Source organism: Elephas maximus, chromosome X (assembly GCF_024166365.1).
Source record: "Elephas maximus indicus isolate mEleMax1 chromosome X, mEleMax1 primary haplotype, whole genome shotgun sequence".
NCBI classification, from domain to species: domain Eukaryota; kingdom Metazoa; phylum Chordata; class Mammalia; order Proboscidea; family Elephantidae; genus Elephas; species Elephas maximus.
Window position 1 is genome coordinate 105,797,339 of NC_064846.1, and position 13,473 is coordinate 105,810,811.

Below are 13,473 nucleotides of genomic sequence, written 5' to 3' on the forward strand. Positions count from 1 at the left end.
TTTTATTGATCTTTTCAAAGAACAAGCTTCTGGTCTCATTAACTCCTTCAAATTGTTTTTCCAGTCTCTGTTTCATTTATTTCCCCTCTAATGTTTATTATTTCCTTTTTTCTGGTGCCCGAGAGCTTCTTTTGGTGCTCTTTTCTTCTTGTTGAAATTGTAGGGGTAATGTGTTTATTCTGGCCCTTTCTTCTTTTTGAATGTGTGCATTTATTGGTTTAAATTGGCCTCTGAGCACTGCTTTTGCTGTGTCCCAAAGGTTTTGGTAGGATGTGTTTTCATTCTCATTTGATTCTATGAATTTCTTTATTCTGTCCTTAATTTCTTGTATAACTCAACAGTTTTTGAGCAGGATGTTATTCAGTCTCAGTGTATTTGATTTTTTTCCTTGTTTTTTTCTGTTATTGACTTCTACTTTTATGCTTTTATAGTTAGAAAAGATGCTTTGTAATATTTTGGTGTTTTGGATTCTGTTAAGGCTTGCTTTATGGCATTGGAAACAAGGAAGTTTGTTCTTTTTTCCCATCGATCACCAATGTAATTTCTGTCCTTTTTAGAACAATGAAGGAAGGGGTAATGAACTAAGGGAAATTTGCCATTCTCAATAGACAGGCAGGCATGATGCTTTAGAAATTTTAGTAAACCTCCTGCAAGCACTTGTTTTTTTTTTAGTTGATATAAAAAATGACATGTATATTAGATGAAATAACTGTATAGCTGGGGGGGCATTTGTACTCTATAGTGCAGTAAGGAACAAATCTGTCTTGGAAGAAGTACAGCCAGAATGCTTCTTAGAAGCAAGGATAGAGAGACTATGTCTCACATACTTTGGACACATTACCTGAAGGACATCATGCTTGGTAAAGTACAGAATCAGCAAAAAAGAGGAAGGCCATCAAAGAGATGGATTGACACAGTGGCTGCAACAATGAGCTCAAGCATAACGATTGTGTTGATGGCATAGGACCTGGCAGAGTTTCTTTCAGTTGTACATAGAGTCACTATGGGTTGGAACTGAAGTGATGGCAGGTAACAACATGTGCAATAACAGATTTTTATTTCATTGTTACCATTGTTGTTCTTAAAAATGGCCTATCTTTTACAAGAGCTTTCGGGAAAAATCTCCAGGTCAAACCTATGATGTCCTCTTTGCAGCCAGCAGCTTGACTGCAGTGCTGCATCCACTGAACTAAGTGAGGGAAAATATTGGATGTTTATCATGAATTTTGGTTTGAGGAAGCCACAAATTTGGCAAACAAATTTGATATTCAAATGAAACTCCCTGGGAAATCCCACAGAGCTCAGCAAGGTAACCTGGATTGTCAGCTAACTTCTGAGAATAACTATAAAGAAACCCTAAGTGTCCCAACAGTGGACAACATTATTCACAAACTTAAAGATATAGTCTCAGAACAGCACCTCAAAGTTCTTAAATGCTTATCTCTGGTATCCTCTGTCATGGGACAGCCCAAATTCAATACGTTGGAGGAACACCATGCTGACATGTACAGAATTGACTTAACCAATCCTGACATGCTGTCACCCAAGCTTCATTGTTGGAGAATTAAGTAGAAAAATGGAGCAAAAGACATAGAACTTCTGTACATTGTTTATGAAGCCCTCCATCTGCCTGACATCAAGTTCTTTCCTAATGTCTATGCATTGCTGAAGGTCCTGTGTATACTTCCTGTGATGAAAGTTGAGAATGAGCGATATGAAAATGGAAGAAAACCTCTCAAACCATACCTGAGGAATACTTTGACAGATCAAAGGTCAAGTAACTTGGCTTTGCTTAACATAAATTTTGATGTAAAACATGACCTGGATTTAATGGTGGACAGATACATCAACTCTATGCAATTACTTCAGAGCTTCCTACAGATAATCCAGAAACTACTGAAAATACCTAAGACTATTTTAAAATAGGTTTCTTTTTTATTTGATATTTGGAGGAAAAGCTGTAAGGTGTATGTAGGCCAATAACTCACTGAATATCTTTGTTTATAGGCCTCCAATTCAATACATTAGGCATTGATAATGTACCTATTTAAATGGCCCCCTATTCAACTATCATGCTTTGAAGATGTATCTGTTCTTCCAGAAGACAGCTGTGAAAGTGCTACATTTTGTTTCTGTGTGGTCTCTGTTGTGGAACTCTGGTATTATTTTAGTTAAATCATTAAAAAAAAAGCCTTTGTGTTGAGTTGGTTCTGACTCATAGTGACCCTATAGGACAGAGTAAAACTGCCCCATACAGTTTCCAAGGAGCAGCTGGTGGAGCTCTTAACCACTGCACCACCAGGGCTCCAAAACATTTTAGACTTTAACATTTATTATCACTGTGGATCCAGTTATCAGGTATTGAGTTACAGCTCTTTTAAGAAATAAATTCTGAGGAGGTGTGGGAGGAAGGAATACATTTTATAAAACGTTACAGTGAATCTCAAGACTGATCTTTGACTAGTGGGGGTTTTAAATATGTTGTTAAAAATCTGTAATGGACAGTTAAGGAAATTATCAGAGTGAGACGAACTGTGAGCTTGCAGCCAAACAAGGATTTCAGTGTAGATTTTGTCTTTATTAAATGAAACTAAAGGAACAAGTTACAGTTAAAGTTCAAATGGAAAAGCTTACTATTGTTGTTCCACATCTGGTTGCTGCTATTGACATTCCTTTGTTGAGCCTACGCCTTCATAAACTTTTTGGCAGGTGTGTGTTGAACACTTCTATTTCCCGGTCAAGACAAATCAGAGGCCATGGACACTAACGACTGATTTATCTGTTTTCTTATGTCTTTTTCCATGAGTATATCTACTGCCTCATCTTGATTTATAAGTAAAACCTACAAAAATAAGTGTTTTGTGGTTTATCTAGAAATAATACTGTTATTTTTGCTGAAGAAAATTAATTTTGTACAGTTTATTTCAATCTAAATAAAATGTGAATTTTGTTGTTTTAAAAAAAGAATCAATTAATTCAGTAAAATAATCAGCCAATTCAGTTAATAACAAACCTTTCTATCCTTTTAAACAAGATAATGACCAAACTGACAAAATAAGTGTTTCACACTTCTTTCATTTGTTTTGAGCCTGTTCAGATACAGAATAAAGTAGAGAAAAAGGAGGGCCATTTTACACCTATATTTACTAATTTAGTCCTTTACTCCTATGCTTTCTCCTTTTAAACTCACTCTCTTAAAATCTTGCCCACTCTCGTACCTTAACTCTGCTGTCTGCAGAGAACTCATAATCTTGGGTGCCTCTGATTGTTATGTAATCACTTTCTCTACGTAGTTAGTCACAATGTTAATTCGTCTTTACTTCGCTCCTTAATATTCATTTCTAAAATTATTACCTTAAAAATTTCAGTCTGAATTGCTGCTGTAACCTCCCAGATAGGATCCTTTGCTCTAGTCTCTGACATTTTAATCACGTCATTCAAGACTATACAGTGGAATGCTGGAGATATGGAAGCTTGAATACCCAGTTTAACTTCATTTGTCACCAAGCTCCTTATCTGATGAAAGCCAAGAGCCACAGTGAGAAAGCTGTTAGAGCCAGGGCATAGGTAAATCACAGGTGGTGGGGCCCTCCAGAGATTTCAGGAGGAAAAAAGACCAGTAGTCTAATGAACAAAATAGACCAAGCATAAATGAGATCTTGATAAAATGATTGAGGCATTTCAAAAAAGATTATTCAATGAGTGATATAAGGACCACAAGTCATGTTTCTGCTCAAAACCAGTAACTTCCCATCTCCCTCAGATTAAGATCCAAACTCCTTACAGTAATGCATAAGACTATATGTGAATCTGGGTCCTGACTAGCTCTCTGATCTCATCTTTTACCACTCTTCCCTTGCTTACTTCCAATCTGGTAACACTAGTCTGTTACCAGGAGTTTCCAGGCACATTATCGCAGGCATCAGCAACATGGTTTCCTTTCTCATTTTATTCAGGTGTCTACTCAAATGTCACCTGTCTTTTCTGTCCACCTATGCTCCCACACCCAACCCGCATCACTCTATTTACTTACCCTGCTTAATTTTTTTTTCCCAAAGCATTAATCACAGCCTGATATATGTAAAGATGTGGGCGGGTGGTGTTGGGAATCAGTCTCCACTCAACACAAGGTAAACTGTCAGCATTGTGGGAACAAGGACATTGTTTCTGGACATTTCTCCAACTCCTGAAACAGTGCCAGGGCCAGAGGCAAGCCCCCTCTGACTTAGTTCCAGTATATGTGATGTGAGAGCATCAGTATCCCAACATCACCATGGAACAAAAATATACTTGGTTCTAGCCAAGCAGAATGGACTCCCTCTGACTCAAAACCAGCAGACATGACAGCAATAATATTACCATAGAACTATCTAAGACTGGATTCTAGCCCAGGAACCCAGGAAGATAAAGATGTAGTTCGTGAATACATTGATTTATTCTCTGTGTTCTTCCTACCAGGACATAAGTTCTATATTTTGTTTACTGGTATATCCTAAACCTCTAGAATAGTTAGAACTAGTTAGGATAGTTAGAACTAGGGCCAAACTTTGCCATAAGTGAAGGTTGTATGATATTACCAAATTACTATGAAACTATACAAGGCCTAAGGATCAGGAATGTGGTAGTGACCATGTTCCCTCACCCAACAGGGATTTTGTCTTGATAGTTTGCTGATATATCACCAGACCCCAGGTCAGGGCTGAGCCTCTCTTTTACTGTGTGGCAATATCCATGATAACCCCAATGTCATTATGGAGCAATATAAAGCTTGGTCCAGGATTTAGGGCCTCAGGGAGGAGTAAGGACTAGGAAGCAACATTTTATACAAATGCAAATATATTTTATAAGGTATTTTATAAAAATTTCATTAAAAAATTTTCAAAAAACGCAAACATAAACACATACCTGCATATTCTGTTATCTAAGGAAGCAACATTTTTGTTTTGTTCAGTGCTAAGTCCAAACTAAAGCCAGCCTCCCCCTGAGTGTCAGGACAAGTGATGAACCTGATCTCATCATGGAACAATATAAGACCCATTTCTGACCTAGAGGTCAGGGGTGGGTGGTAGCTGTCTGCCTCCAGTCCAGCAAGAATGGAAGCTCCAAATTTTTACTCAATCCCTAGGACCATGGCTAGGGCCAATAACTGGCTTTCTAAGGACAGTGCTATTATTGGTTGTTATTTTTGTTGAATTCCATTTTAAATAGATCTCTACAAGAAGAACAAAATAATAATTTTCACATGTTTAAAGTTTACCGTTTATGTTAGAATTACATAAAAACACAAAAATCAATATTATTATAGCTTATGGTTATATTTGCAGTAAATGTATAAAACAGGGACAAGATTCACTCCAAATTCATGATAATTTCTGCCTCTGGAGACAAAGGAAGGGGGCTGGTACAGGAAAAGCGATTTATTTTCTGTAATATTCTGATTCTTTAAAACGTAAATCTATATCTAAAGCAAATATGCCAAAATATTGACATCAGTTAACCTTGGGTGGAGGTGAACATGTGTTTTATATATATGTGTATATATATACGGAAACCCGGTGGTGTAGTGGTTAAGTGCTACGGCTGCTAACCTAGGGTCGGCAGTTCAAATCTGCCAGGTGCTCCTTGGAAACTCTATGGGGCAGTTCTATTCTGTCCTATAGAGTCGCTATGAGTCAGAATCAACTCGAGGGCACTGCATTATATATATATATTTCATGCTTTTGTGTATTCTGTTTTAATTCTTCAGATTAAAAAAGAATAAAAATAATGTAAAACATTATTATAGCTGATGGTTTTATTACATTTTCAGAATCTGACAGATACAGTTGATATATGATCAAGAACATAAAGAATCTGAATAACACAATCAAGAAGCTTGATAATAATGAGACAACTTTGTATTTCACAAAGAATAAAATTTTTTTTTCTAATACAAAGCTTGGATGGACCAATTACCAATGAAAAGATCACAAAGCTAACGATCTAACATTAAAAAGTTACCAGGATTATATGGTTTTATATTTTAGTGCTAATTAGCTTTAAAAAAATTCCAATTATACAAACACTGCAATTCTAATGCTATTTAAATTATTCCAGACCACAGGAAAAGATTGAAAAGTCATCAATTTATTTTTTAAAGCTAGCACAACTTTAATAACAATACTTGATAAAGACAGTATAAGAAAGATAAAAAATATAACTTACACTTAAAAGTATGTAAATGCAATAATTTTAAATAAAATATTGGTAAATAAAATCCAGCAATGTAGCAAATAATTATTATACTATGACCAAGTAGAACTTATTTCAGAAATACACATTTGGTTCAAAATCAAACATCAACAAATTAAAGGAAAAACATCACATGGTTTTATCAACAGACACCAAAAAGACACTTGATAAAACTTAGGTGTGACTTCTAGTAATAATGCTATATGAAACAGGAATAGAAGAAACTCCCTAAACATCATAACTATTTACCAATAACCAAGAGCAAATACCATGTTAACAGGAAATACTAAAGACATTTCCATGAAAAATTAAGAAAGACATGTCTGTGGCTATTCAGCATTATTTTGGACAATACAGCTAATACAATAATCAGTATAAACTTTAGAAAAAATAATGTCTAATTTCAGGTAAAATGTATATATAGAAAGTCCAAAATATTCTATTAAAAAACACTGTAATTTAGAGGATTTAGTAAACTACTAAAAAAAAAAAAAATTTTTTTTTTTTTTTAGTAACCTGACTAGATAGAAGATAAAAATACAAAATGTGTAAGCTGTCTGTATTACTGGTAACAAGTGATAAATGAGGAGGGAAAAAAATTCAAAATGTGGCAAAAAACCTGAAAAATACTTTAAAATATATTCAGGCATGAATAATGGCTCTATATGAAGAAAATCACAAAAACAAATAAAAATATTTTAATGATGTACCAAATTGCTTGAGTTTAAGGATTAATATTGTTAAAATAATCCGCCAAACAGGAATGCAGAAATTTAATACAACTCCAGTTAAGACAATAGAATTTTTAAACGTGGAAAACAATGCTTTTAAATTTCATATGAAAGAATGAATGTCTAGACAAATTGTATTAAAAAAAAAAAAAAGCTAATGAAGGGGCACTTGCTTTACCAGATCCTAAAATTTATGGTCAAGTCAATACAATTAAAATAATATGATATTGGTTTAAGAATGTGAACTCAAGTAGCCAACTTGAACAAAATGTGTAATTGGACCTATATCTCATGCCATATAAAAAAATAAAGTCCAGATAGATCAGACATTTAAACTGTAATGATAATAATTTTTTTGAAAAAAAAGGTTTGGTCATCCATCTGAAAAAGTCAGGAAATAAAAAAAGCAGTAAAAGAGAGTTGACTGCCTAAAATTAAAAAAATTATAAAGTAAAAGATATCAATAAAGCCAAGATTAATGAAAATATCCTAATACATATGAGCTACAAATGATTAATATGCACCATACAGTAAGAAGTCCTACAAATTTATAAGGAAGAGTTCACCAATTTAATAGAAAAATGAACAAAAGGTAGGAATTGGCAAGTCACAAAAGAAAAAAGCCCAAATGGTCAATATGCATATGAAGAAATAACTTCACTGGAGTCAGGTAAAGGACACCTGATGGCACAGTGGTTAAAGTGATTGACTGCTAACAGAAAGGCAGATGATTCAAAACCACCAGTGGCTCCACGGGAGAAAGATGTGGCAGTCTGCTTCCATAGAGATTTATAGCCTTGGAAACCCCATGGGGGTCACCGTGGCAGTGGGTTTGGGAGTCAGGTAAAAGCAAATTAAAGTAACAAGCAATACAATATAATGTTTCACACTTCAGATTAGTAAAAAGCTAGTGCTGGAGAGGATGTTGGAAAATCGGCACTTTCATTCTGGATGGTGACCTTGTAGTATTTCTTAAAATTAGACATACGCCTACCCAGCAATCTCATTTCTGAGAATCTAACCTATAGAAATGAAAGCGCCGGTATGTATTGCAGAAGTGTTATGGTGGGGGAAAAAAAATAACATAAATGATCTTCAATAAGGAATGACTGAATACCTTTTTGGTACAACCATGGAGTACTGTGCATGCAGCCATTGAGAGAGAGAGAGTGAAATGCAGCTGCAGACCAGGATGGATGTCACTGCTGTGCCAAGTGAGAAAAGCAATTACAGAGAAATGCCATGTGGCTTATCATTTTTTTATACAGAAGAGTAAAACAGCAAATGTTTTGTTCGAGCATGGGAAAAACATGTGAAAGGATATGCTTAGAGTTCTTAACACGTTACCTGGGGAGAAGGGAGAAGGGAGGGAAAGGGGTGAGGGAGATGGCTGGAGTTACTTGATTAATTTTTCTTTATCTACTTTTGCATTGTTCCAATGGTTTTGAACACCTGTTAATTTTCTATTAGATAAATTTTCAATTACAGGACAAGACGATATCAAAAGTACCAAAGTACACTTAGGACAAAACCGTGGAGCTAGTCAAGGTAAGATTTGGAGGCACAGTAAAACTATTCACTTTCCAGAATCTCTAACACCAAGACTGTTCTCAAAAGGACACAATCACTGCAACGTGAAACATTTTACATTTAATAGTTTCAGAACTTTTGCAAAGAGCACAATGTATTTAGGGAGTTTTCACCAAACCATAGACATAAATGTGAATATCATCATCAAATTTAATGAAATAGACTGACGGCTTGGCCACGACTTGATGGATGAAAATGCCTGTTCTCTTGGACCCGTCATCTTTGGCGTGCTCCACCTGCTTGCCCACGAGGCTGTCTATCACCTCTCCCGGCTCCCGTTCTGCTGTAGGGAAATAGTAGTTGGAATCTGGAATGATGCGCAGGTCACCATCTTTGTAGTCATCCAGCAGCGTGTACATATAGAGGACGGGATCTTTCTCGTAGGTGATGTAAAACCAAGTGTCCATCACGGGGGCTCGAGCCAGGACCATGCCCTTCCATTCATCTTTGGTGCCATGCTCGCCCTCAAACACATGCCCCACTGCCTTGCCTATCAAGGAATCTGCCAAGCGTGAATCGATGTGAGGAGTTGGCACTTTCTCAGGAAGGATTTCTAGTGCCAAAACTCTCTTATCAAGGAGAAGTTCTAGTCCATACACACTATCTTTGCCATCATATTTGATTATGTAGAGAGTGGGCTTCACGGAGACTTGCTCGAGCACAGTGCCCTTCCACTGCTCCACTGGTTCATTCCCTTCCTTCCAGCCATGTTGAATGCGGCAGCCCACGATGTTCCTACGGGTGAAGAAAGTGGGCTTACGCCGCTGTTTCCTGTGGGTATGTCTTTTTTTCATCAGGTATGCGGACACGCCATCTACGCCCATCGGAGGCACGGTCGGGGGCGACATGGTTTGGTTTGTAGGGGGCTTGGGCAAAACTGCCACTTGCTCAATTAAGCTGACAAAAAGTGAACACTATTTAATATGAGATCTTTTTTCGGGATCTCAAAATCCTCTTCTGTCCTCCCTTCCACAAGCGCAAGGCTCTCACCGGGCTTGGTGGAAATGCTCTAAGGCTGGCTGCAGGCACTCAGGTGGCGTGCGCCTGTTGACAGTGCTTTCTCTCCCGCCAGGAAGGGAAGACTGCAACAGTGGCGGCTGCCTCAGGAGATGGCGGGCTCGCGGTGTGCTGTCCGCACCTCCAGCCCGCCCTGATTCACGACCCCAAGTCCCCGAATCGACCACTTAACTGAGCTCTTGTTCTCGCTGCTGCTGCGGATGCGGCACGGCCGTGGAGGAGGAAACAACAGGAAGAGCAGGCAAGGGATGAGAGAGAAGGCTGCAGCGGCAAAGGTACAGGCAGCGATCGGACTCTGAAGAGCCGGCAGAGCCTCTGTTTCGCAGCGCGAGTCTGCTAGGACTCCCTCCGGCGCGGCGGTTTTTGCTCTTCTGGGATTCGCCCACCTTCACCTATGCCCCGCCCCCCGCCCCCCGCCCCAGCCCTGCTGGTCTGCGCGCGCCTGCGTTCAGTCCACACAGACACAGGCGCACACTCCCTCATTGACTCAGGCTTCCCAGACCGCTTCCCTCAAACCAGAGCCAGACAGGCCGGCTCCCCTCCTCCTTCCTTCCAACAGCCTGCCTCCCGCCGCCAGCCTCCTTCAGCGCTGCTCCATCTGCTTTCTATCTTGCAGGAATTCCTCACAAAGACTTTGTTTGTTTTTAATAATATCCAACACACACACGCACAGAGTTTATACATACAAATAATTTTCCTTAAGGGATTTCAGACTGGAGAAGAAAAGCTGTGTGCGGTCCACCATCTTGATCCAAACTCTTTATGTTTTCTACCTGATCTTTCCTGGTACTGATTTTTTTTTCCTGAACATAAAAGAAATATACTGATATTGTGGAAAAAATTTTTTAATTCAGTGAAATAAAGGATGAAACTAACGTTAGTCTTACCATCTATACTTACATCAAAATATTAGCAGTCCTAATTTATCTCTAGTTAATAAATTTATGCTTCTATTTTACAAAATTATAGTGTATTTCATACTTTCATAGTTTCCTTTTTTATATCATGAGCATTTTCCCATGTTATTAACTACTCCTTTAAAACATGATCTTTTATGGCTCCACAATATTATTTTGTATAAATGGCCCATTATTTATCCTAAATGGTCTGTGGCAGAGGAATAAATTCATTGAGCTATTATAAGCCATGTATTCAAAAACTATTTAATGACATGGAGATCTGCATATGAAATAAGAACAATGCATGAAAAACCAAAGGAGCCCTGGTGGCACAAAGGTTAAGAGCTGGGCAGCTCACACCCACCAGCCACTTCAGGGGAGCAAAGACCTGACCATTTGCTCTCTTGAAAATTACAGCCTAGGAAACCCTATGGGGCAGTTCTACTCTGTCATATAGGGTCGCTATGAGTTGCAATTGACTCCACAGTACACAACAACATGAAAAAAATAGGATGTTAAAATAAAATTGTGACCCCAATTTTGGAGAGAAAGAGAAAGATTTGTGTGTGTGCATATCTGTTGTTTTTTTTTCTGATTTAAAATCTATTGCTTGCTTATATGGAAAATATGAACAATAGAGAAGAATATTGTCCATAATTGTACCTTCCTCATCCCAACACTTCTGCGATGATTAAATGAAAATGTCTGTAAAGGTTTTAGCATTGTATACCACTTATAAGATGACATTAAAAACTTAGGGATTCTAGGACCCTTGTCCTCTTCCCTCCACACTTCACCCATGAGAAGAGAAGACCTTATATCATAATGAGTAAAAAATGGCAATTAATTCATTTGGAAATATAGAAAAGTTAGGGAGAGAGCTGAAAGGTGGCAATACAGATTGCCTCCATATTTTGTTATCTTCCAAGTCAGTGGCAGAAAAAGGTAGTGCTCATGCCATTTAATAGATGGTTGAGCAGAATATGTGAGGCTCTACCTATTCCCCAAGTTTATCAGGCAGAGGACTTTGGAGATGGGATAACTCTCCAATACCGTATTAAGTGACAGTAATTCCAAGGAAGAAAGAAAGCTACCTGCACAAAAAGATATTTCCAAACTCTTTAGAACGACATACTGGTGTGTACACATCCTCATATCCACACAACCTACACATGCACAAGAGAAGTCAGATGACAAGTCTATGTAAATGTCATGCCACTGTTGTTGTTGTTAGGTGTCACGAGTCATTTCTGAATCATAGCGACCCCATGTACAACAGAATCCAACACTGCCTGGTCCTGCACCACCCTCACAATCCTTGTTATTCTTGAGCCCATTGTTGCAGCCACTGTGTCAATCCATCTGGTTGAGGGTCTTCCTCTTTCATGCTGACCTCTACTTTACCAAGCATGATGTCCTTCTCCAGGAACTGGCCTCTCTTGATAACATGTTCAAAGTATGTGAGACATAGTCTCGCCATCCTGGCTTCTGAGGAGCATTCTGGTTGTACTTCTTCTAGGATAGATTTGTTGGTTCTTTTGGCAGTCCATGGTATATTCAATATTCTTCACCAACACCACAATTCAAAGGTGTCACTTCTTCAGCCTTCCTTATTTGTTGTCCAGCTTCCACAGGCATATAAGGTGACTGAAAACTCCATGACTTGCGTCAGGCATACCTTAGTCTTGAAGGTGACATATTTGCTTTTTAACACTTTAAAGAGGCCTTTTAGAGCAGATTTGCCTAATGCAATAAATCGTTTAATTTCTTGACTGCTGCTTTCATGGCTTTGATTGTAGATCCAAGTGAAATGAAATCCTTGACAACTTCAGTCTTTTTTCCATTTATCATGATGTTGGTTATTGGTCCAGCTGTGAGGATTTTTGTTTTCTTTATGTTGAGGTGTAATCCACACAGAAGGCTCTGGTCTTTGATTTTCATCAGTAAGTGCTTCAAGTCCTCTTCACCTTCAGGAAGCAAGGTTGTGTCATCTGCATAATGCAGGTTGTTAATAAGTCTTCCTCCAATCCTGATGCCCTGTTCTTCATATAGTCATATAGTCCAGCATAAGGTTTATACTGGCTAATTCTTTTTCAGAAATAGAGTGCTGGATCCTTCTCCATAGTCTGTCTTAGTGTGGAAGCTCAGCTGAAACCTGTCTGCCATGGGTGACCCTGCTGGTATTTGAATACCAGTGGCATAGCTTCCAGCATCACAGCAACACACAAGCCTCCACACTACAACAAACTGGCAGATGTTTGGGGGTGTCATGCCACTAAGTTCCACAAATAATGTCTGTCTTAGTCATCTAGTGCTGTTATAACAGAAATACCACAAGTGGATGGCTTTAACAAAGAGAAATTTATTCTCTCACAGTCTAATAGGCTAGAAGTCTGAATTCAGGGTGCCAACTTCAGCAAAAGACTTTCTCTCTCTGTCGGCTCTGGGAGAAGGTCCTTGTCATCAATCCTCCCTGGCCAAGGAGCTTCTCAGCACAGGGACCGCAGGTCCAAAGGATGCGCTATTCTCTTGGCTCTTGTTTCTTGGTGGTATGAGGTCACCATTGTCTCTCTGCTAGCTTCTCTCTTTCATATCTGAAAAGAGATTGGCTTAAATAACAACCTAATCTTGTAGATTAAGTCCTGTCTCATTAACGTAACTGCTGCTAATGCCATCTCATTACATCACAGAGATAGGATTTACAAAACATAAGAAAATCACATAGATGACAAAATGGTGGACAATAACACAATACTGGGAATCATGGCCTAGCCAAGTTGACAGATATTTTAGGTGGAATAATTCAACCCATGACAATGCCCCCCAAATAATTGCCGAGCCTAAGATGTGACAAGCTCTTTTCACTTAGAAGAGCAGGTGACAGGTGGGAAAAGACAAACACTCACAGGACACATAAATGCAGGACATACAATTTCCTCAGGCCTTTTGGTTACATCCTTCAAAGGAATTCTTACTCACGACCTGTATGTACATGTCTGCTGTAT

The 13,473-nt window shown here is 38.4% G+C and overlaps 1 protein-coding gene across 1 annotated transcript; it reads right to left on the bottom strand.

Moving 5' to 3' along the window:
- Positions 1–8,650: 8,650 nt before the first annotated feature.
- Positions 8,651–9,658, bottom strand: SPIN4 (spindlin family member 4). Its single transcript, XM_049872999.1, has one exon. The coding sequence runs from the start codon at positions 9,398–9,400 to the stop codon at positions 8,651–8,653; it is 750 nt and encodes a 249-aa protein (XP_049728956.1). The 5' UTR covers positions 9,401–9,658.
- Between the last annotated feature and the right edge of the window lie 3,815 nt (positions 9,659–13,473).

What these genes read in the sequence shown, in the direction of transcription:
- SPIN4 (XM_049872999.1), bottom strand. Translation starts at nt 9,400, where the DNA reads ATGTCGCCCCCGACCGTGCCTCCGATGGGCGTAGATGGCGTGTCCGCA.